Here is a 23,843-nt window from a genome sequence, read left to right on the forward strand (position 1 = left end):
TGTTTACTCGATCCAAATGTTTTCACTACAAACACAACTGACCTTGTTTATGAAGCAGAGGAATCTGCATTTTTTCCTGTCTCTGTCAGTTTAACACAACATTCAGGCAACCGTTTAGTGAACCACAAGCACCCACTTACCTGCAGAGTACTGCCAATAAAATATTTACCTAAGGGCAAGTTGTGAGAGAATAATCACCAGGTTCATTACAAATCACAAGTGAATGTACCGTTTTCCTGCTTAATTCTACCGGTGTGACATTGTTCATTAAACCAGAGTGTGTATTTGTGCGTCTGAAACAGTGTTCTGGAGTCCCCCAAAAGGGCCCCAAAAAACAGTTTCTTTCAGTTGTCACATTAAAGTGGTCGTTATGCAGCTTCAGAATTAGTCCTATCAGTTGTCAGTACCTCAAGCATGTATGGCTCATAGGTTTGTGTAAGATGAGGACAGACCTGCAGCAGCAGCCGCTCAAAGGCCAGGCAGGAATCCCAGCGGGGCAGGCTGGGGTGGCGGAGCATCTGTGCTGTAGCCAGGCCCAGCTGGAGCACCCCACTGTAACTCTCGAGCGCCCCCCAACTGCTCTGGAACAGCTGCACGTAGGAGCACAGCTGTTCAGGGGTCACACGGCCTGAGAGGAGTGATGAAGATGCCGTTATAATCGTGCAAAAGATTTCTCGATAAGACGAGCACATCATACAGTGTAAGTGTAATCCTCACTGTAGGCTGATTCTTGGGCTAATGGTCTTTTGTGCGCCATCTGTTATAAACTAATAATGTCTAAACCTGCAAGACAAACACATACACACACGCTCATTGTTATTCCTCTTGCAGAAAAGAATGAGGCATAGATACAGGATAAATAGACAACCTCCTCCTAAAGCATAACAACCTTTTTAATAACTATCATACATTCAGCTCTGGGCAGAGGGGAATGACTGATATCAAAGTAGCACCATAACATTATCTTAATGAGAAAAGTCTCCAAAGGGTTTGGGTCGTGCTGTCAAGTGAGCATTTTTATCTATATGTGCAAAATCAGGTGGAGAATAACTATCACAGAATTGTTGATATGAAAGGAGTAGCAACACTGTTCAGAGCTCTTGAGTGCCGATTTTGAGTGTGAGTAAAAAGTGTAAATCACATATTTTCATCAATTATTTATAGAGGCAGCAGAGAGCGGCTGGACCTCTCTCACTGTTTGGGTTGCTTTAACTCCCCCCTCTCCTTCCACAAAGAGACACAGGAAGAGCAATGTGAAGGACATGAGGACTAAAGGGGGATGGGGGGGTTACGAGAGGCTATGTCAGGGGCTGGGATAGAGAGGGGGCACACATTAACTCCCCATAAAGCTTACTTCTTCATGTTGATGTTCTGAACCAGCACCAGATGTGGGAGTATTTCCTGTTGGACTACATGGCCAATGTTTTCTTTAACAAGGCCAAACACATGACTAGAGGAGAAACAGACAGGCCACATAAAAAAATGGAGCATAAAACTTCATCATACTAAATTCAATAAAAGGTAAAGTCAGTTAACTGACAAAGTCTACTGATGGGAGATATTTTCAGAGAGAAAATGAGAAGAAAGCATCCTGCAAATTCCATAACAAAAACAATCCTTTGTCACGGCATCTAATAAGTAAACTTGACAGGCAGAAAAGATTTCTGTCAGGCATTTTTTCAGTGAACTGAGTCAGTGTACTGCTGCAATTATGGATAAAAACTGAACGAAATGTCTGAAAAAGAGAATTAAGTTTTGTGTTGATATCACAGTATTTCAAAGAACGCATTTCAGTCTAGATATGTTCAAAATTCTGAAAAGCTCAATTGTGAGCATATCCAGCTCTAAAAATCCAAGTGGTATTACCAAGGTTCACTAGGCTTGATGTGCCAAACATAATTCAGCACAGAACCAGGAAATGTGTCCAAAGCAAGGGCCAAGCACAATGTCACTTGAGAATGGGCATTGAGAATGGTACAGTGAAAGCCAAATGTAATCAGACTGCAAAGTTCAGGAGGACCAGATGACACTGGATGAGAAAATCTAAGACACTAGAAAAGAAGCAGAAAAAAGAATTTAAGACAAGAAAGCTATACAAAAACCTGTTCAACATTACACAAACAAACAGCCTTGGTTGAGTTTTCACGTTTATCTGTCTCAACTTCCCTCTAAACAGTTCGGCGATTCCTCAGGCAGCTTGTTGCCAGATGCAAAATGAATCTGAGGCAGAAGATTTGTCTGAGCTGAGCTCTGGTTTCAAATGATAGAATTTCTAGACTGGAAGGGATCTAATAAGACATATAAGATGACTCTGAGCTTGTATGTGAAATTTACTTTTCCATGTCAACGTTTGCTTCCATTGGGCAAATAATACATTGTACAATATGCCTAAAACTATGAAAAAGTTGAATACATTTTTTTATACATACAAATTAGGGCAAAACAATGAATTAAATTTCAATCAAAATAATAAAGAATAATAATATAAAGAATGTCCAGATTCTTGATTTAATAACTGCAGGCATTTTATGTAGGTGCTTTCATTCATTACATGCACTCTGACCCTTGACATTGATCACTGACACACCCATCTCCAGAGCTTCACCATGTTAATATCAATGTCTATAGACTATCTCCATTTCTTGACATGAAATCTCTGTCTGTCTTGGTCTGCTTAATTTGCCTCAATGTCGTTCTTCTCTTTGCACCATTCTCTCATTCTTCATGGTCAGCTCATGTTTCAGGAAGTCCGATTGGGAGTTCATCTGAAGGATGAGGGGAGTTTTTCTCAGATGGCGCCTGTAGCGTCTACAGTGCTATCCAGAAGATGTCACTATGTCATAGCAGCGTGGTTCATCTCTGTGCAGTGATCACAGCTGAACGCCAACTCTGTGCTGTCTCCATGTGAACTGTGTTGCCAGGGCACAGTTCTGGAGGCTGCTTTGCTCCTCTGTCATAGTATTGCTGCTGCCTTTTTTTGTAACTTTAATGAGTTGAGTGAGAATTCTTGCTTGGTAGAGTACTTCTGAAGACTCTGCCTACGAGAACCTGTGCAGGGAAATATTCCATACCTGTCACAAGTGTTGTATCTCAGGGTGAAAAGTGCAAGATGACAGTCAGTGTTTGTTGTGCTTTCTTCAGCACAGTTTTCACTCAGTTGGACTGTGTATAGCTTGGACTGGAGCAAATGAGCTTTATTCCGCAGGATGTTGCAAAGCATCTCATTTCCTGACTTGCAAATGGAACGTGGTCACACGCTATTTCTTCCACGATATTCCTATTCTGGAGAATACTGATTTCATTTTGTGTTATTGACCTTAACGTTCGGTATTTTGAAAAGTAGTCAACTATCAACAGGAATGACTGAACCATTTCAAACATGTCTGCTTCTGTAACACTTCAACCAAGGGATCTCTAGGATGTCAAATGACATCAGCGGTTCTTTCTAGTTTCTGGGCTGAAACTGTTAGCAAATTTCGTAGATCTCAGCCTTTTGTTCCATGTTTTTTCTTGTCATTCCTGGTCAGTAAAAGTGCTTTTTGGCAAGCCCATAATGAGCTACGTGCAACTTTTGTAGCTTTTCTTTTCTTACAATTCTTGGTAGTATTATTTTGTCTCCTGCAAACACCACTGTGTGTCTGATAGACATAATCCTGACGTGATATTAGCCTATCTGTTTCCTGTGTTGTGGCCAGCCATGTCTGTGTCCTGCAACAGCTGTAGAGTTTCATCTTTCTGTGACTCACTCTTGAGCTGCTTTAAAGTTTGTGCTTAGGGCATCTGTCAGCTCCAAAACATATACAACTTTCTCATAAATGATGTCATCTACTGCTGTGTTTTATGTTACAGCTTGTGAGACTGTGTCTGCAATCTGCTCTTTACTTAATATGTAGGTGACATTTAAATCATATTGCTGAAGCTGAAGCAGCGTCCTCTGCAGTCTGGAGGGAGCTGTTTTGAGTGAGAAAACTATGGCCAGCAATTCCTTTTCTATTTGTGCATAGTCCGTCCAGTCTCCATTAGAGCTCTTGATGCTTATGCTATTGGGTGGCCGTCCTGTAAAACTCAAGCGCCAAAGGCATCTTTGGCTGTGTCACCCTGTATGATTAGCCCTTTCTTTGACTCACAGAACCTGAGCACAGGTTTGTTGTGCTTAACAGAATCATTATGTACATGCTGCAATTGTCACACATCGTCCTTTCATCGCAGCTGTCTTAGCAGTGCTGTCATGGGGGCCTTGCCAAGGATGTACTGTGTTAAGTATTTTGTGCTGCTCAGCATTCACTGTAGTCTAGCTGTGGTTTATTAAGTTTGTCTGTTTTGTTCACCAGCCGTTGAACCAAAGGTTTCAGGTGTGTACCATGAAGATGGAGAAACCTGAGCCCTATGGCCATTTTAAAGTTCTTTTGGGAGCATTTACGACAGGATTAGCAATAAAACAAGTCATATTTTCAGTGCCATGCTGTAAGCAGTTTGAAGCTGCAGCCCTGATGTGCAGGAGTGTCAATGCAAGCATGGTCATGATCAAAGTCCTGAACCACGGAAAAAGAGCAAGGGCCAACAATGATTTAGTCCTGTTACTGTTACTATAAAATGACTTGCATTCTAGGTGCACAGGGTCACCCTGAGGATAAGTGATGTCTGTTATCCGCTGAGCTGAGCTTGTCTCAGCAGCTGCACAGGCTCATAAGTAATTGTACATGGATGGGGGACACAGGAAGGCTGAGAGACTTTTATTTATGAACTTCAACCAGAGGAAAGCCCCAGAACTTTTATTTTTTTTGGTTAATGTTGGGGCCCCTTTCGAGATCATACTGCTGTACCAAAGACTGAAGAGCTGGGATCTGTGTGGTAGAAATGTTTATATCTGTGGTTCCCCTTCAGTTTAAAATGTATGTGGTTGACTTGAGGACTGAATATATGAGGCCTGTGGTGATGACACAATTAAAATTATACTTGAAAACAAAATCTTATTACTGACGTGTTCAAGCACAACTTTGATTTGCAGATATTTAGTAATTAAACCAGAGTGTTGGAGAAAATGAAACTTTAACCTGATGATGAAAATAGTTCTACTCAGTTCACTCAAAATGGGACATATTGCCATATTTCATGGAAATCTAACCAATGCTTGTGAGAAATTTCAAGCACAGCCAAAAATGTTGGAGGCAGCGTCAGGGGACACACCCAAAGCTACATTCTCTGAATGTTTCTAACAAATTTATTATAATCCATCAATAGCTGTGTTAGTTCACTCTGGACCAAAGTGGGAGAACAACCAGCCAACAGAACAGCAATGCCATAATGCTAGAGTGGCTAGCATCTTAATATTCGAAAAATAATGACATCTTCAGGGACTCCACACATCCCGGCCATCATCTTTTTGAACTGATGCCCTCAGGCAGATGATATAGAGCTGACAAGAGAGGACCACTGAAAGACAGAATTTTTTCCCTACAGCCATTAGCACTTTAAAAAAAAAAAAAAATCACACAATGGACACAGAAAAAAATTCTCTTATTTTTGTTGCATGTTTGATACAATAACAATAAAGGTATCTATCTGACGGACACTTATTTGGAGGGAAGAATTCACATGAGAGGAGATTCTTCCTCTAAAACTGAGTAAATCTGGCACATATCACTCCATTCCATCTGAGATAAAGAAGCCATTTCAAGGTTGTCGTGCAGATGCAAAAGTGAAGGCCATGGAATAGAAATACAAGCCATTCCTTCTATCAGTAATCTTGGGATATGTCAACTCATCACCAAACAAAAGGGATGAGTTTGAGATTTCAGTGAAGACCTGCAAAGCATATTGTGAGTCCAGCCTTACATGCTTTAAGGGAATCCAACTGAATGAAAACATCACAGACTCCTGTGTGGAACTACCTGGCTACACTGTGCTTGGTTCAGACAGAGATGCTAAAGATAGTGGCAAGAAATAAGGTGGAGGGTTGGTTTTATATGTGAACCTAAGATGGTGTCACCTTAGTCACATCTTAAAGTGACGATATGCTGTTCAGACATTTAGCTATTGGCACATCGTCTGAGACCAGACTACCTTCCATGGGAATTCAGTCATATCAATCCTGGTTTGCATCCCACCAAATGCAACTGCTGATGTTCCACGCGATGTCATCCATGAAGCTGTTGCCAGGATACAAACTAAACATCCTGCAGCACTCATGGTAATATCTGGAGACTTCCATCATGCTTCCCTCTCCTCCCACCTGACTGGATTTACAGTGTTTATGAACTGTCCTGCCAGAGAAAAGGAAACACTTGACCTCCTTTATGACAATGTCAAAGCAGACAACAGAGCTACTGCTTTACCTCCACTAGGCAGGTCAGATCACAACCTGGTTCTTCCAACCTGAGGTTCTAACGGGACAGTTTTGAACGCACAGATTAGAATGGCAACGGCAGTAATCTGTTATGGCAAGTATACTTGCTGCAGTCTGCTGGGAAGGAAGCATAAAACAAAAGGATGCAAGATGGCTGGACAGATTGGTGAAAGAACGGGCCATAATAGACTCACTGGAGGCTGTAGTGAAGCAATGCACACAGGGGGAGGGCAGAAAACATTTAAAAAAAACTCAGACCATCCACTTCACAACACCCTAGAGGACCAGAGAAACCACAGCAGTGGAGAGTTAAACCCTCTATGATGCAGGATGGAAAGATACAGAAAATCATTCATTTCCATCGCCATCAGACTTTACAACTCCTTAACTATTAGCAGATAAACTACCAAACAGCAGAACTGGGATTAATAAAGTATTTCTGATTTTGATCTCTTTATCCATCTATCCAAACATTTATAATTCACACGAGTACTGACAAAGCAATGGCCAATTTACATTCACGGACCAAGTTTAAACAATCACAAATTTGCATATCATGCTTAAGATTTCCAGCTAAGAAATACTTGATAATGATGTCATTATTGGTTTTCTGATTGCCATTACTATGAATATTTGCCTGATCATTTTATTCTAGACAAATAAATGCAAAAGTTGTATGCTCCAAAAGATGCTTTTGTGTTCCTGATTCCTTGACATTACATAAGGAAAAGGTCATGTATCGAAGTGCACTTTATACATTCGGAGAACTATTGAACGTTCACTTGCACGCTCAGTAACATCTGTGATATTACACTTCTTCACAGCTCCAAAATTCAGAAATTTAAATAATGACTGCAATCAATCATCTACTTTGAGTGTCATTCCTCTTTGAATCCCAGAACGCAGCACAAAAAGGAAGACCCAGCCAACACAAATGGCACTTATATGGTGGTGTCAGTGCACATCATACTGTATAATCTTGCAACGCAAATATGTGCACGCATGTATGCAGGCCCAGATGGACAGATAAACGCACATTTACGGATGAAGAAACCAAAGCTGTCTAACTAATTCCCTGCTAAGAGCAAAAACAACCAAGATAAACACTAGGCTCTGTGCAGCCACATCTACTCACATACACACACACACACACACACACGCAACACAAGGAGCAGGGGAATTTCATCATCTTATTGTGCTATGAGAAACCTTACAGGTCATACCCAGGTTCTGAGAAATGGATTATTTTCTCTGTCTCTCCCTGGATTATATTATCCTGTTGAGATGAAAAGGAGCCAAAATGGGCCAGTGTGTATGTAAGAAGGCAGGCCCTTTAGTACACTGACAGCATTTTCTCTCAACATGTGCACATTTTAATTTCTGACATTTTAATTCCTGGTTTATTTACTTCAGGGAGAGCAACAAAGTCAATAAGGTCTTTTCGATAAATCAGCCACAGAGTTTTAAGTGACTTTAACTTAAAATTGCCCAATGTGGTTCATCCAGTCTTCAGTCAGGCTTTTTCAGGGGGATGTCTCACTGAATATTTTAACAATGCACTTCAGGGTGTGTTGGATTCAGTGGAACCAGCAAGGATTCAGAAGTGTCACAAGAAAAACAGTATCCCCTGGATAAATGAGGACTTAATAACCTTGAGAAAGAGCTGCAGAAAACTTGAACACCAGTGGGATCATTCCCGGCTTATTGTGTTTTATGAAGCATGGAAAGATAAAGTCACTACCTATTAGTCCATGATGTCAGCTACAAAAGCTTCTTACTACTCTAACTTGATTGCAAACAATAGGCACAGCTCTAGACCGTTCTTTGACACAGTTTCTAGACTCAGACAGCAATATCAGGTGGTCAGCAGCATGATTTGTCTGCACATGATTTTTTTATTTTTTTTTTTTGTATATTTTAGCAATAGAGTAGAAGACATGAGGATTAAATAACTCAGTATTTCAGTGGTGAGACAGGGGGCCTGTTGCTATGCTCATCTGTAAAGGGCAAGGATTTATTGAATTTGAGCCTATAACTTTGCCCAATTGCTCTCTTGACCCTCTGCCCTCATGGGTGGTTAAAGAATTCTGACTTACGCCAGGACCTGTCTGATACATCCCAAACTCATTGTTTTCCACTGGAGTTTTTCCCAGATTGTTTCAAAACTGCTGTTGTTAAAACCTTGTTAAAGAAGCTTGGCTTGGACACTAACAAGTTTTGACTTCTTTCAAATCTTGCTTTTCTGTGAAAGGTTTTTCATCTAATGAATTGACAGCAAACAAGCTCTTTGAGCCATTTCAGTCTGTATTTCGGGCAAACCACTCCACTGAAACAGCATAACGCAAGGTGTTGAATGATTTGTTGCTGGCGGTTTACTCAGAATCCGCGTCTGTCTTATGGTTGAGTTCTCACCTGACAGGAATCTCAATCTGTTTTATTGTGCTAAAACCTTAAACACTGTTCAGGTACTTAGACTCAATTTGCGAAACTTATCTGCTCCTTTTTGCTAAACCTTAAACACACTCTGAGTCACTAAACACATTTCACACCGTGATAAACGTGTGTTGCAAAATTGTAAACACAACTCCAACACAGCTGTCACCTTTTACACACAACAACTCAAAATTCAACAGACATGTTTCTAATGCTGTGATCAAACGAATGGGGCAGGATAAAAGTCTGACTGTGAGGCCTCATAAAGAGTGTGCAGGTGGCACATGTGCATCCATCTACAATGTACAGAAACACACAGAGAGGCAGAGGAGTTTGTGCGAGAGGTGGTGGATGACGGGAAGGGGACGAGGAAGAGGCCAAGGAAGACCAAGAACAATCATTACTGATGAAATCTGGGCAACTATTGTATACCATGTCCTTGGTCATGGGATGGCAATGAGAGAAGCAATAGGAACATAATTGGTCAACATACCATTGTGGAAGTCCCTGACTGGTGTGGTGGCAATGCCAACCTTTGTGTAGCCATAAGTAACTGGGGGGTTCTCCACCATCATGCAAACCTGGGGCCATATAACACTGATAATCTCCTTCCATTTCTGGGTGGTCTACAATGTATTATAGCTGTGTGTGAGCAGCTGGATCAGCAAGCAGTGCATCCTGTATATGTCATAGTTTGGGACAATGCAAGCTTTTTAACTGTGCTGTCCTAATATGTGACTGGTAGGTGAGAACTATACTAACTAACTATACTGTACTGGTTGTTGGTGAATCAAGGTTTTCCTTCCACCTTACAGCCTCTTCCTGAATCCAATAGAGAAGTTTTTCTCTGTTTGGCAGAGGAAGGTCTATGACCGACAGCCCTAACCAGGGAAACTTTACTGGAGACAACGAAACAGGCCTGTGATGATATAACTGGAGTCTTGTCAAGGCTGGGTTCAGCACACCAGAGGGTTTTTCCCCCGTTGTCTGGCAAGGGAAAATATTGCCTGTGAAAGGGATGAAGTACTCTGGCCAGGCCCCGCACAAAGACATAATGTTGGATAATGAATCTCAGTGACTTTGATTGTGCAGTAATGTGCTTTTCACTTATTTATTTATTATTATGAAAGTGCTGAATGTAGATATGACTTTGACAAGGATAAATTATTGAAAAATTATTTTCTATAGAGTCTAACTATATTATGATGCTCTGTGATGAATACATTTTATATTGGTTTTGAAAACAGGATAGCTGGTTTTGAGGGGTGGAGTGGGGTTTTGTGAATGTAGTTTGAATTTTTGGCTTTGTGTTTAAGATTCTGAGAAAATGGGTGGAGGTTTCAAGAAATCTGAGCCCACTATTGTTTTCGTTGTATCTGGTGCCTTTCAGTCAGATTTTGCACTCATTTTGGATCCTTTTCATCCTTACACATAGTACGTCTGATGTAACAGAGCTTGAGGCCTGTGAGACTGTTGTAAGGAGTTGGCTCTTAGTCTCCCATTAAGGAAATGACTAGAGTAGGTTTTTTTTCACCTCAGAAATGTCACAAAGATAACACCAATCCTGTCATTTAAGGATGCTGAAATCCTCATTCATGTATTTGTCTAATCAAGATTAGATTTTTTTCAATGCCCTCTTCTCAGGGTTGCCAAAATATTACACTGGTGCTGGATTCTCTTCATTGGCCCTCAGTGAGACCAGAGCAGATTTAAAGTGCGACTCCTGACATACAAAATAATGACTGGCATTTCACCACTGTACCTGTCTGACCTAGTGAAGCTTTACCAAATGGTTTGTGTTCCCAGAGTATCCATACTCTGGATGTCCCCAGGGTCTGCAAAAAAGATGACAGGTGAGCAGGCCTTTTTGTCCCATGCCAACCCTGTGGAGTAGTCTACCCCTGGACATTAGGCAGGCATGCTCAATTTATGCTCAATTGTCACTGGTTTTTCTTATTTGATTGAAAGTGATTACAAAGTGATCACTTTGATTGAAAGTGATTAAATAAATGAACAAATAAATTGTATAATAATAATTATTATTATTGTTATTATAAACCAGAGTGAGAATATTCTGTGGAATTTCTCCTTTCCTACAGAGAGAGTAGGCACTGAGAGAGCAGATGGGTACAGATACTAAAGGTTTGTTTTGTGCTACTGGGTTTAGCCTGTTCTCAGTTGAGCTGAGCATGATGGATTGAGAACTCGGCTGGTGGTGCTGGTGGGTAGGATGGGAACTGTGTGGGGGGTGTGCTGGAAACTCAGGGGGCTTCATGGAGTCTGGTCCTCTGCCAGTGGGGTATAACGGTTCAGTGTGTGAGGCGTTTGAGAGAGCTCCCTCTCTCTCTCTCCCTGTACTTTTCTCATTTTCTTTCTCTCAGCAAAGAAATTAAGTCAACAGACCATCAGTCAGCAGGCGGGTGCAGCTTTAAGGCCACACCGCCTTCATACTCTCCAATACTCTCACTTTTTCTATCGTTCAACGCTGTTTTTTCTCTTTCTGCAGCTGAGCCTCTTGTTTTTGTGTATTTGTCTGAAGAAGCCCAAATAACAGCAGCCATTCAGAATTAGAGGGACTGCTGTTTAGCACAAATCTGTGAAAGGCAACCATCATGTGCATCCAGTTACTTGGCAGTAGAGTGTGTGTGTTTGTGTATGCACGTGTGTGACCTCCAACATATTACAACCCGCTTGTTATGAGAAACACGACCATCTTTACCTCTTAGATTATAGGAGCTAAGGGACCACACTGCTCCTCCCTTTTAAACTCCACATTCTGCCAGATGCTAACCTTCCTATTAGCCCTGTGTGTTTGTCTGTGCGCGCAAGTGTAGCACCTATGTGAGCCAAGGGGTGGCATTAAGGTGAACGTGCATAAGGTCCCTGTTTCCTGCATGTACTGACTTGATTTTTGCGTGTCTATACATATTTTTATCCTTCGCTGCAGAGCCCTTTGCTTCATTAACAGACAACAAAAGTTTTTGAAAGTAGTTCGCACGAGGGAGCATGTGTGTGTATGTCTGTGCGTGTAAGTGTGTCTCAGAGCCAACATGTGGTTCAGATTTCCTCTTTGGCCACATGGGCAAACACACAAGAGTGATTTCAGATTTCAGTAGGGGGCGCTAGAGCTCTGCACTAAAACATTCACACATCTCTCTTTGTTTTCTGTTTCTGTATTTTGTATGAACTTGTGTTTTCTTTCATACTGTGCACTTTGCCAGATCATACCCATGCTCATCTTGATTGGCAGCTTCTCCTTACTGGCAGCTTCTACCAGTTGTCGCCGGACTTCCATCAGCCCCTCTTTAGACTTGCTGGTCAGCATGGCCTCCCATAGCGACTGTGCCACAGGTGACCTGATAGGTAGAGGAAAGAAAAAGGTCAGTACAAAAACATTGCAGCAGAAATTGTGTGGTGCATTTTCAGCACTACCAAAGCAAATTGTTATTCTATCCGTTTGCTCAGAGCCTGCAGGCCTTTAAACATGACCAAAAAAAGACAACATGGACATGATCAAATGCTCATCTCTGTGATTGAGAACCTGCTGGTCAGGGAGGAGGCAACTCCCTGTGACATCCCAAAGGAAAAAGCTGAAATTAGCAGCGGGAGTATTAGGAATGTTCTTAATCCACCTTAAACATGTGTGTCCCAACATTCCTGAGGACTGCTCTGTGCTGTCTTTACATCACAGCAGAGTCTGGAGACCGAGGCTCTACTTGATACCATCTCAGTCCCTTGTCTCATTATCCACTAGGTTATGAAACACTCTGATCCACATCTCTAATGGGAGGCTGGAGACAAGGCATGTGTGTAAGACTGTTACCATCTGCCATGAGCAGCAGAAGCAGCTTTTAGTCTTTTTATGAAAGAAACAAAGAGTGTCACTGATGAAGACCTTCACCGTCATTAACCACAGAGAGAGACATTTTTTCATATTAAGAGTCTCCTGTATCTGAATTCATGCTGTGATTTTAATTCAGTGTCTCTGAAATATCTTTCTTGAATAAAGGTACTGACACTTTGTTGGTTAGATAAAAGGACTTCAGCAGCCAATGTCTGTCACTGCTTTCACAATAAGGCTTACAAACTTTGTATCTCAGGAGTGACCAGAAATGTAAGGGGAAAATTATACAAAGAGAGAAAATGGGCTAAGGACGGAGAGAGGGAGGGTAGGAGGGAGCTCGTTGACAAATCCACTCCGTTTTTGTTTTTTTGGGGGTTTTTTTTTGTTGTTTTTTTAAAAACTTTTTTCTTCTCTCTCCTTTTCTCCTTTCTAACTGCTGCCATGTGTTTAATATCAGATGTAATCTGTTCCAGACCTTGGGCTGGGACTAGATGGGAAAGGAGAGGGGCTCACACTGGGACGCCCGCCATCTTCACACTAGAACCAGACACAAAGACCAGCCCATGACAAAAGTCTAAAGTAAAGACTGCTGCAGTAAAAAAATTATAAATAAATAAATAAATAAATAATAAATAAATAGGAAGAGTAACAAACAGAAATATGGTATTTCGCAACAACCTGTTTGTTTCCTTAATTTGTGATTAAGATCAAGATGTAGTGAACAAAAGCACTGTGTCAAGATTTTTGAAAAACATCTTCTGTACACTTAATGTTCTTCCTACAATTGTGCAAATCATGGAAGTGCCACATACTTGTCATGGTCAAAATACCAATAACGTGAGCAGCCTATGTATGTGAGCAGCCGTATGCATGTTTGTGTTTGAGAATGTGGGCGCATCTGTTTGCACACAACCCTGGGCATTCGTGTGTGTTCTCTGAAGACCATGGCCCTCCGTAGAGTGTCGATGAAATATGGTTCTCATTTGGCTCTTTGCCTACACATCCCCTCTCCCGGCCCACTCCCCTGACACTTTCTCTAGACCATTTGGTCCAGTGGGGGTGGGGGGCATAAGGGGGAGATTTACATTGGCAGGTTGTGAGTAAGGGTCCATAACCAGCCAGAAACCCTGTTGAGTAACTACCATGCTATGGAAGAGGGATGTGGGGGCTGGGCTTGTTGGGGGGACAGGGGTAGGTTTTGCGTGTGCATGGCCATCTGCAACTGTTAAGTGCAGTGTAGATATTTCTTTTGCACAAGCTACTTGGTTCCAGACTTCAGGGGGCACTCTTGCACTTGACTGTTCTTCTTGCACAGGCTGAGTGGGTTGTTTGGAGCATGTGGGCATTAGCAGACACACTAAATTCCAGCCCATGTGCAATGAGAGTTGTCCCATTGAAAGGAAGTTAAGCATCAAATACTATAACTTCACGAAAGATGAGTGTCCTCACATATGTGCCCGTTTAAGTGATGAAATACCTCTAACAGTGTCCAAGTCATTAATGGCTGTGGGGGTGAATAGGGGGGTCCGTGTTCCAGGAAGAGTATGATGCAGCAGAGAAGAATGGCTCCAACAGTTCTGACTCAGGGCTTCTTATATTAACTATTTTTTCTGCGCCCCACACTCATCATGCATGCATACTTCAGTGTTTATTTCTTTACTCCGACTCCCACTGCTGAGTTTATTCTCATCATGCGTCATAACTGGTTCGTAACACATACATATGTGGGCCCCAAGATAAGTGGCAAAAATGTCTCTGAAGCCTAAACTCACTCAGGTTACACAAAATCATTTGTTTCTATCTGTTCTATCTATGCACATAGTTTTCGTATCAACAGATTTTTCAGATGTTTTTAAAAATAAATTTTAAACTCAGGCATCTGAAGAAAAGCACAGCAAAGTAAATCTGATACATTTTCAGTACATTAATTAATTGTTTGCATTGGCATAAGCACTGTGTCAGCGACTGCCAGCTTTAATAGGGAATATTTCAACGGAAGAGGAAAAAAACTTTTGGGTAATAAGGATGTTGTTTCTGAGATGTGACGAATAAAAATCATTTATTGAAGGCTATGAGTATCTCAGATTAAATTACAGTCACATCGAAATCTACTTTATTTAGTGCTGGCAGAGATCTTGTGCCCCCCCACCCAGAAAAAAAAAAGAGAGTAAAATTATCTACATGACTAGATACAAGGGTGTGATGTCCAGGCCTTTTTCAATTATTGTATTGACTTTTTACAGCTTCAGATTGAATTTGGTATATAATTCTCATTTTATGGTCAAGCTCCAATCTGAGTCACCTTTGATCATTACCATGTGATCAGGCCAGTGCTTAGCTTGACTGATTCAAAGACAGATGACAAATATTGCTGTTTTTTTTGTTTGGTTGGTTTTTTTCATTCTTGACTTACAGGAGGCCATTGTAATGGACAAATGCAACCTAAATGGACCTACAAAACTATTCAAGGGTGAATGAAGCATTTCAATGTCTCCACATTTTCTTGGGTAAAACTGCAAAAAAACCCTGTATCTTCACAGATAATGTAACCGTCTCATGAGCAGCGTTGGGAACATTAAAAAAGTAGTAACTTAAAGTGACTAGTTACTTCTCTCAAAAATTAACTGAGTTAGTTAGTTAGTATGTAACTGAGTCACACCTCCAGCATTATAAAATAACTATCAGGCAGACTAACTATTGTGTTACAATTTTTTATGACCAGTATTAAAAAGGTAAATATAATAACAACGATAACAGTGTTGCCATGGTGGAAACAGTAGTAAATTAGATTACTCGTTACTGAAAAAGTAAATGCCAATACTCCACTGGTTATGTTTTACAACTATGTGGAATAGCAACGGAATGGTATGAAATGATGCTGATGCTATTTTTCATTGGGGCGACGAAATAAGCATGTTCCTTGCAGACTATGATTTGTAGCCTGGGACATCTCTTCAGCACCACAATGCTTCATTTATGGTTGTTGTAACATATTTTCCCATTCATCAGAAAATTGCAAAACTTCTACCATTTGGCTATTGCACTACCAATTTAGAAAACATTTACATAAATCATTACACCGAAAATGATTGACTTTCCCAGGCCTATTCCAACATCTGGTTGTGAATGTTTGAGCAGTGTCAAAATGTTGTACAGCTTGCAAGCGTCTACAGATCAGGGGTTGAAATGATTTGACACCACTTGACTCCGTGTTAGTTAGGATCAATACAAGTCAGCTCCATAAACTACAGTCCTTTCCAATGCAAGTTAATGCAACATTAATCCAATCAAGAGCGTCCAAACTTCACACTCAGCAGAGTGCAAACGCAGACTGTAATTTATTCCCAACTGCACATGATCTGTGTACTTTCTAACTGGCCTAAAACAGGCCTACGTTTACCAGATACAGGCCAACAGAACTGTGCAAGGTCAGCCCCATCGATGACTTAATTTATGGAGTGTGTTTAATGGGGTAAAAATACTGTTGGTTTCCTGTAAACATTCAAATGTAGTGCAGGACATGACTGGAGAGGGCAGGAGAGGAGTGGACCAAAACCAGACCTGGCCTTGAGTGTCTGTGTGTCCTGGCAAAGAGGGACAAACGACCCAGAAGATTTATGCAGAAACAAAAATAGAGAGGAGTTTTGCAGGAAGTGAGGAGTGGAGGGGAGATATGCAGTAAAAATCAACCACAATAGCACAGATGTAGGAAATCACACAGACCTTCTACGATTCAAAGTGTAAAATGCATCATTAACATTTTGTAATAAGAATTGAAGTGTTTATATGAAAAAAAAGAAGTACTTTACAGTAAGTAACTTCTGTCGCTAATTGCCAAACAAAAGCTGGCATTGGGTGATGTTGTGAAGATGTGTGGGGAAATGGGAAAAATCCAAGTTGTTGCTTTCAACAGAGCTGCAGTCAGTCAGTTCCTCCCCCCACCACACACACACACACACACACACACACACACACACACACACACACACACACACACACACACACACACACACATACACACACACACACTTATGACACTTAATAAAGCAGTTTCATGTTTAGACAACCAGTACAATCTAATGAACACAGATGCACACATCAGCGTGGGATTGGGAGCTGAGACTGTGAGCTTCAATATCTTCTCTGATGAAGATGCTCACAAGGTTTTTGGCAGCAGCTGAATTATCTACAGAGGTCTCCTCTCCACAACACCTGCATCAAAATATTAAAAACAGTAAAAAAAAAAATTGAATAAAGCAATTTCCCTTTTAAAAATCTCACTGACACAGGACGCCTTGTAGCTAAGTTGGAGATTCAATGACTCCCAGATGTTCACTGACTGAAGTCCCTCATCTGATTAGAATATAAGGGTGAAAATGTGACATTAATTAAAAAAAATTACATTAAAGTCAATTATGCGTTTCTAGCTGCCCCTACAACACTGCCATATCAGTAATATGACATCAGTGACAGGCAACCAGCTGAAATGGACTGTTACAATAATTAATATACTTCTCTGGTTTGAGAATGTATGGAAACACTGCAGATAATGTGAGTGCACAATTAAACTGAAATTATAACAAAGGCTAAAGTGTTGTTAGACAGGTAACATATTACCACCTTAAATGACACTAAAATTGTGTCAATTAAAGTTCTACTGTTTAAATTATTTAAAAAATAAATTTCTTCAGAATATTTGGGTTTGGCCACAGTCATCGAAATGCAAAATGCAAAATATTGTGAGTTGTTCCAGAAGAGTCTCTTTCTCCCTCGTGTTTTAGCTACCTTACCATTTCAAACAAAAGCCAGCAGTAGGGACTCATGAGACAGGTAGGCGGGTGTTAAGTTCTACCCTGTGTTAAATGTCGTGAAAAAATAATTAAAGCGCAAGAGAGTCCATGAGACAGCAGAGTTTATATTATAATATTATTATAATATTATATAAATTAGTGAATCAATTACACCTAACTTGTGAAACTGATTGATATCAACTCTCTCCTGCAGACAACTGAAGCTTGATCTGTGGGGTACACTGATGAAATCACTGACAAATGATCCGATCAAAGTCTTACCCTTGCTATAACAGACAGCATTGGCTCAAAGGGACATTGTTCAATGATTACAATGAATGAGTTTCCCACATTAAACTGTGACTGTTTCCATTTGATCTACACTTTGAATTTCAATAATAAAAAGTACAAGGAGAATTGATTCTCATTTAGCAATGGCAAAGTTTTGTATTTGAAATGAAACGTCCATTTTCTGTGACCATGAACATGGAACCCAGTTACTGGCAGAAATGAGTATTCATCCAAATGCAATGTCAAGTACCCCGTATGGCCAGACTCCATATCCAGTGTACCACCGTTCAACAGAGCTTTTGCTCCTGTTCAAACAAACTTTGCCAATTCTGGAAACATACTGGATAGGCTTGTGTGTGCCATCAAACTATATTGCAAGTAATGTGGAGTTGTTCTTTAGCCTATAAATCACTTTAAAGCCTTTATATTTTTTGTGCCACCTATCACTGACTAAGTTTAGCATCTCTACCCTTTGAGGGATCACCATAGATTGAATGTAACCAGTTCTCAAACACTCTGCTGTATTGTTGGTAGGATAAATACAGGGTTAGCTGTTTTCGGCCGTCTTTCATTTGCTCTCTTCTTTCCACCCTCTGCTATCCCTGCCTCGTTTTGTTCCTTTTCCCATATAGCCTGGACTCAAATAAGTGTCCATGGCTTTTTATTCATGCTCATATTTCCCAGCTGGGACAGAAATAGGTGTTTTCCCTTCTTCCTGGTGGTGTGCATGCAGAATCTGCTGGGCAGATTTGAGGAGATGGCAGCCTTGCAGTGTTTTCTCATGGCAGGGTGCGGTCGGTTACACTGCCTCGCTCAAGCTCAGCAGCTCCTGAAGCAGACCCAGAGCACCTTGGCCACCCATACTCGGTTCTGCCCATATGCACACACACTCCCCACCACAGGATCAAGGTTCAGGGAAGCCAGATGACGGGGGTGCAGGGTTCAGTCTGACTCTGAGGGGAAACTTCATGCCCCTGGCCAATGAGGTTCAGACGTCCTACTCAGGATCAAAAGGGCTGCACAGCCAAGCACAGCAAATTACACAGGCTGGTCTGGAAGGTACCTGACCACGAACACACATACACAGGGGCACAAGACAACACTTCCACTGCCACTTTCACTCAGCATCCTTCTATACACAAATCTGTGCATCCTGGAACTATTTAATGGTTACAGAAATTATGCATAGTATAGGAACGGAGTAACCAAAAACCTACATGTATGTGTGTGTGTGTTTGCACGTACACCCACACTAAGTACACTCACTTTCTGGCAAGACTACTGAAACCACAAGTTAAGTTGCAGGATAAGGGAAATTTACACTGGGATATGAACACAATACAGCAGAATTTCCCTCCTGGGATTAATAAAGTATTTCTGATTCTAATTCTGATAATTGCAAACTAAGTGTGGACTCCTGCCAAGAGAGCTAAAAATCAACAACCACCCACAGAATGTTTAAGACAGAAAATCTTTAAAAATATCCTGGAATTACTGAAGGAAATATCACACTGAAGGTCCAAATTATAACTATAATTAATAGTTAAAGGCTTGAGCTGGTGTACACAACAAAACCTTTCAAAACAGACTGTGGGCTTATGATAAAAATAGCTTGGCAAATCATAGGTGTATAAACATACAGTTGGAGGGAACTTATTATATAGACAATCAAACCACATAGAGTTAATGGGGTCCAGTGTTTTTGCAGTTCACATACTGCAAAAAAAGTCTGCTTTTGGAATGTGTGCCTATGCATATTTTGTAGAATTATTGGAGATACCCTTGAAAAGTACACCTCAAACAATATGCTATTGCAATATGCTATAGTCCTGTTTTAAAGATATTAGAAGGACTGACAAAAATCATATCCGTAAATAATCTGTGCACTCAAAGGCAGTTAAGTAAGGTGGGAGCGCTTTGCCTTTCTTGTCCCAGCCTCTCAGTCGGACTTCTATCTCCTAAACATCTGTGATAAGGCTAAACTGGGCCATCTGCTCCAAGATAGCACAGGCAATAACCCTCTTTCTGATCCTGCTGCCACCGATTAGACATGTAGTCCACACAAACACTGTGCCTACTGCATTACTTATTACATTTCTTGTGCTGTCCCAGGCACTGTGAGAACCCAATTGAGCCAGTCATCTAAATGTTTCAAGTTAAGGTGGTTAAGGGGGCTTTTTGATGAAAAGATTATTGCAATCACTGCAATAAGAGTTCCTTCATGTACAGACACTACTCAGCTGAATGACTATAACCAAGATCTTCAGAACATCACTGACCAGATGTGTGCATTGTGAGTCTATTATAGGTATCTGGTTGATAAACCCCATACTTGAGTCTTGCTTTTGAAGGTCAGTGCAACCTGGCCCTGCTGTGCTAGAATTATCTGCTACAGTGCACACTGTCTAAACAACACTGACTAGAAAGAGCTAAACCTGATTCCATTACAACAGAACCTCCCACCTAGCTTAGACTGGTCACTGCTGCCTTCACATGTGTGTAAGCGTGCTCATGAATTTAGAACAGTTAGACATACAGCTTGACAACTCTAGCCACAAAAGTCTTCTTCTCAGTCAGAGCCTTTTCCTCCTACAACCACATGAAGCGGCCAAGCGGGAGTGGAATACATGATGTAGGAATAATCCCTGCCACGTCCAACAGCCCCACCACAGGCGCCGTACATGTGCATCTGCACAGCCAGGACTAGAAAACAGGCTTCACTGGCATACTGGTACCCAATGCTGGTAGCCAATGCTGGTACCCAATGTGCCACTCAACCCACTCAGCCAACTCAGTGGTGGGTGGTTCAAGGTGGTGAGTGTGTGCATTCGTGCACTAGTGTGTTTGATATAGTGGAAAAAGTGTGTAAAATGTATATTGTGGATCTGTCAGTTTAGGGATCAAATAGTCGTTTGCATCTTAGACGCTGCTCCAAGTTGATATAATACTTTGTCTGTTCTTTGTTCTTAATCCAGAGGAAGAACAAACAAGGACAGCCAGAACATGCAGAGAGAGTGTTGTATATTTGGACGCAGGAACTTTTTGATTTTTTTTTTCTTTTTTTACATAATTTATGTACTTACAAATTATTTGGACACTTGGACAAGAACTTGAATTATGACCTTAGTGAGCTTGCAGAGTTCTCCCTTGTGAACAGCTGTTGTTCAAGCAGAAAACTAATATGCATGTTTCATCCCTGGCAGGCAGTTCCATGTGAAATGATCAATAAATGCTCAGAAAAATTATATGCAACAAAGAGTCTAATTTTCAGTGGAGGAAAAAAAATGGTGCATGCAAATGAACTTCAGCTGCACTTAAAATAAGCGTGTACAATTTTAAAATTATTATATCTTCTCAAGATTGACAAATTCTATCTAAAGAGACTTACATCTGGTGACTAAAGACTGAACCTTAATTTTAAACTCTGATCACATCTAAAATGTCATGCTGGGTGTAATGCGAATGAGCTGACGTTCATTATTAGCATTGTGAAATTCTGAAACTGTAATTGATATGGAGTAGATACAGGCTGAAACCTAAAAAAATAGTCACAATGGACAGCTGAAAGTGATGAGGACTTATACTCACTATAATTTAATCACATCTCACTTCATTCTGTTAGTATTGTTGGTTAGTAAGCTGTGGTGGTGTGTGCTAACAATGGTTAAAATATTGTTTCTTGGGATGAACTCTCTCAAACGAAAGTAAGAGGAGCTGCACTCACTGGTTGTGTGCGAGGCAGCCTGGAGCCAGCGTGCTCTGGGAGTTTGGGGTACGCTGTAGACTGGTGAGCTCCAGCATGTCCACCTGTACGTCCGTCACATGACCAGGTAGGCGCTTCAGCATGGTTAGGATCTTCTCTGCCAGGTTGTCACCATGATGACCAACAGCACCTTAAAATCAAGAGACAAGGGATTTAAAACTGTCTATGAAAAATTAACCACAATATCAATATGTTCGTATGTACTACATTGCATGGTAGTTGTCATGTCCTTACATGTTGCAATTATATAAACTGATTTGATGACTAAGGGCAGTACAACGACATAGTAGTTAGCGCTGTTGCCCCACTATAAGAAGGTCGTGGGTTTGGTTCCCAACCTGGAGCCTTTCTGTGCAGAGTTTTCATGTTCTCCTTGTGTCTGCATGGGTTTCCTCCCACCATCCAAAGACATCATGTTTGGGTTAACTGGTGACTCTAAATTGTCTGTAGGTCTGAGTAAGAGTGTGTCTCCTGTCCTGTGATGGACTGGCAACCTGTCCAGGGTGCTGGAAATGGTTGGAGATTCAACTCCGCCCAGAGTGAGCTGGGATTAGCGGTGAATGAATGATTTGATGAATACTTCAGAGCCATCTGCTTACTGTTATTCCTTCATGTATCATGTTGTATTTGTAAATATGGAAAGTTGGATGTCGTGTGTACAAAATTGGCTTCAGGAGTAAGATTAAAAACATTAAAGTGAGACAATGAGAGGTGCACAGTTCAGCAAGTCCATTAATTTGTCAACAAAGGGAAAATGTATGTGCTGTCACACAGAGATGATCAGTCAATCATCTGTGTGACATCACACAAATGAACTGCCTCATTTTTCTATTGTTTTTCCAGCCCTGCACAATTCACATGAATGGCCTATTTCAAGATGAAAACAGCAATTTTCACAGAAAGGTGACACGTTTGTACCCTTGCTGAGAAACACACAAAATATAAAGAATGAAATAAAAACAAGCAAATTATTGCTCGTGATAGAACGTTTTGAAAACAGCACTGAGTGGACAGACTGACATACTGATTATTGACATGGTAAATGGATGGGTCAAGGGTCAAAACTAATCATTTTTAAAAGTGGGTGACCCACATCATAGCTATACTTATGCTACATGTTGATTTTTGCTGTGGTTATAATAAATATGAGACAGGGTTTTGATTGTCATGTGCTTACAAGGGTTCTGTGGCATACATAATTTGATACAATACAGTGCAGAGAACAGGAAGTTTTCACCTGTAAGGTCCATCGTCCTGTCCACAAAGATGATTGATGCTTTATTGGGAGCTGTTTTCCTTCGGTTTTTCGCTTGAGGGTGACTGGCCAGTTCCCCTGCTATGATGCGGCTCATGGGACCTACAGCAAAACTCTCTTCCCTGGTAGATGCAGCTTCAAACATTGCATTTAATGCTGAAGTCAAGGATTTTATCTCGATCTGCAGTTCAGCAGGAAGAGAGTGCATGTCTATGTCTACCAGGCTTCCAAATCTCTTCTTCTCTGATCGCTTTGCATTCAGGCTCTCTAGGTCAGGTTGAAGCAGAGGAAACAGATGGGAAAAAGTGGGTGTGAGAAGTAACTGTTGTGATACAGGGGCGAAGACTACTGGAACATGCATAACCTCAGCTGTGTAGTTCATGTTTCCCATCCACTCGCATAGCTTCTCCTCAAACTGCTCAAAAACAGGAGTTCCTTCCATCTCTGCCGTGACATTATTGGCGAGCAGGTGCACAGAGTGAGACACAGTGGTGAAGACAACACAGTACTGGAAGTGACTGAGCGATATGATGTCTTTAATGATGTCGACTGTTCTCCCCTTCAGCAAAGTGCTCACCACAAAAACGGCTTTAGGCTCATTCTCACCGCAGGCCTCGAAGCTGGAAAACTGCTTTAGATTTCTGGCTCCTGCCTCCATCAAGGCGGCTGCACCACCGCTCCAGTGGAGAGCCTCTGCACACTTGTCATCCATAAAAACAACTGCTTTCTTCGCCTTCGACAGCACCTTCTCCCACATCTGCAGTGGAAAGTGCATAAAATCCTCCGTCGTCAGCATTCTGGCAGCTGTCAATGTTAGCTAGGTGCAGCGGAATCAAATAAAAGCACATCCAAAGTGTCAAGGTTTTTCCAACTAAACACACGTCCTCTAAAGGTGACGTGGCTATGTAAAGTCGCATCATAAATACGTCACCCAAGCAGAAACATGTTGCTACGGCAACAAGCAGAAACCTCCGTAGAGAAAGTTGCTGCTCAGAAGCGCTAATGTAAAAAAATTATCGCTTCATTTGTTGATTTGATTTCAATATCCAGTCTCTTGACTTCACTCCCGTTTGTGTTTGAGGCGAAATTCAATATAGTTTCACTTCTTAAAATATGTAAGT

General features: G+C 41.1%; 1 protein-coding gene across 2 annotated transcripts in view; it reads right to left on the bottom strand.

Annotated features, from left to right (window-relative positions):
• Positions 1–23,596, bottom strand: part of scfd2 (sec1 family domain containing 2) — a 90,657-nt gene extending 67,061 nt beyond the window's left edge. For both annotated transcript variants that reach the window (XM_029500892.1, XM_029500893.1), the window contains exons 1-4: positions 22,705–23,596; positions 21,429–21,597; positions 12,008–12,135; positions 453–628 (exon numbers count right to left, since the gene is read on the bottom strand). In XM_029500892.1, the coding sequence (XP_029356752.1) occupies positions 453–628; positions 12,008–12,135; positions 21,429–21,597; positions 22,705–23,518 (1,287 nt within the window). In that variant the 5' untranslated portion in view covers positions 23,519–23,596. The remainder of the gene's footprint in view (positions 1–452; positions 629–12,007; positions 12,136–21,428; positions 21,598–22,704) is intronic.
• Positions 23,597–23,843: the final 247 nt, after the last annotated feature.

The sequence above is a fragment of the Echeneis naucrates genome, chromosome 4, assembly GCF_900963305.1.
Source record: "Echeneis naucrates chromosome 4, fEcheNa1.1, whole genome shotgun sequence".
Lineage (NCBI taxonomy): Eukaryota > Metazoa > Chordata > Actinopteri > Carangiformes > Echeneidae > Echeneis > Echeneis naucrates.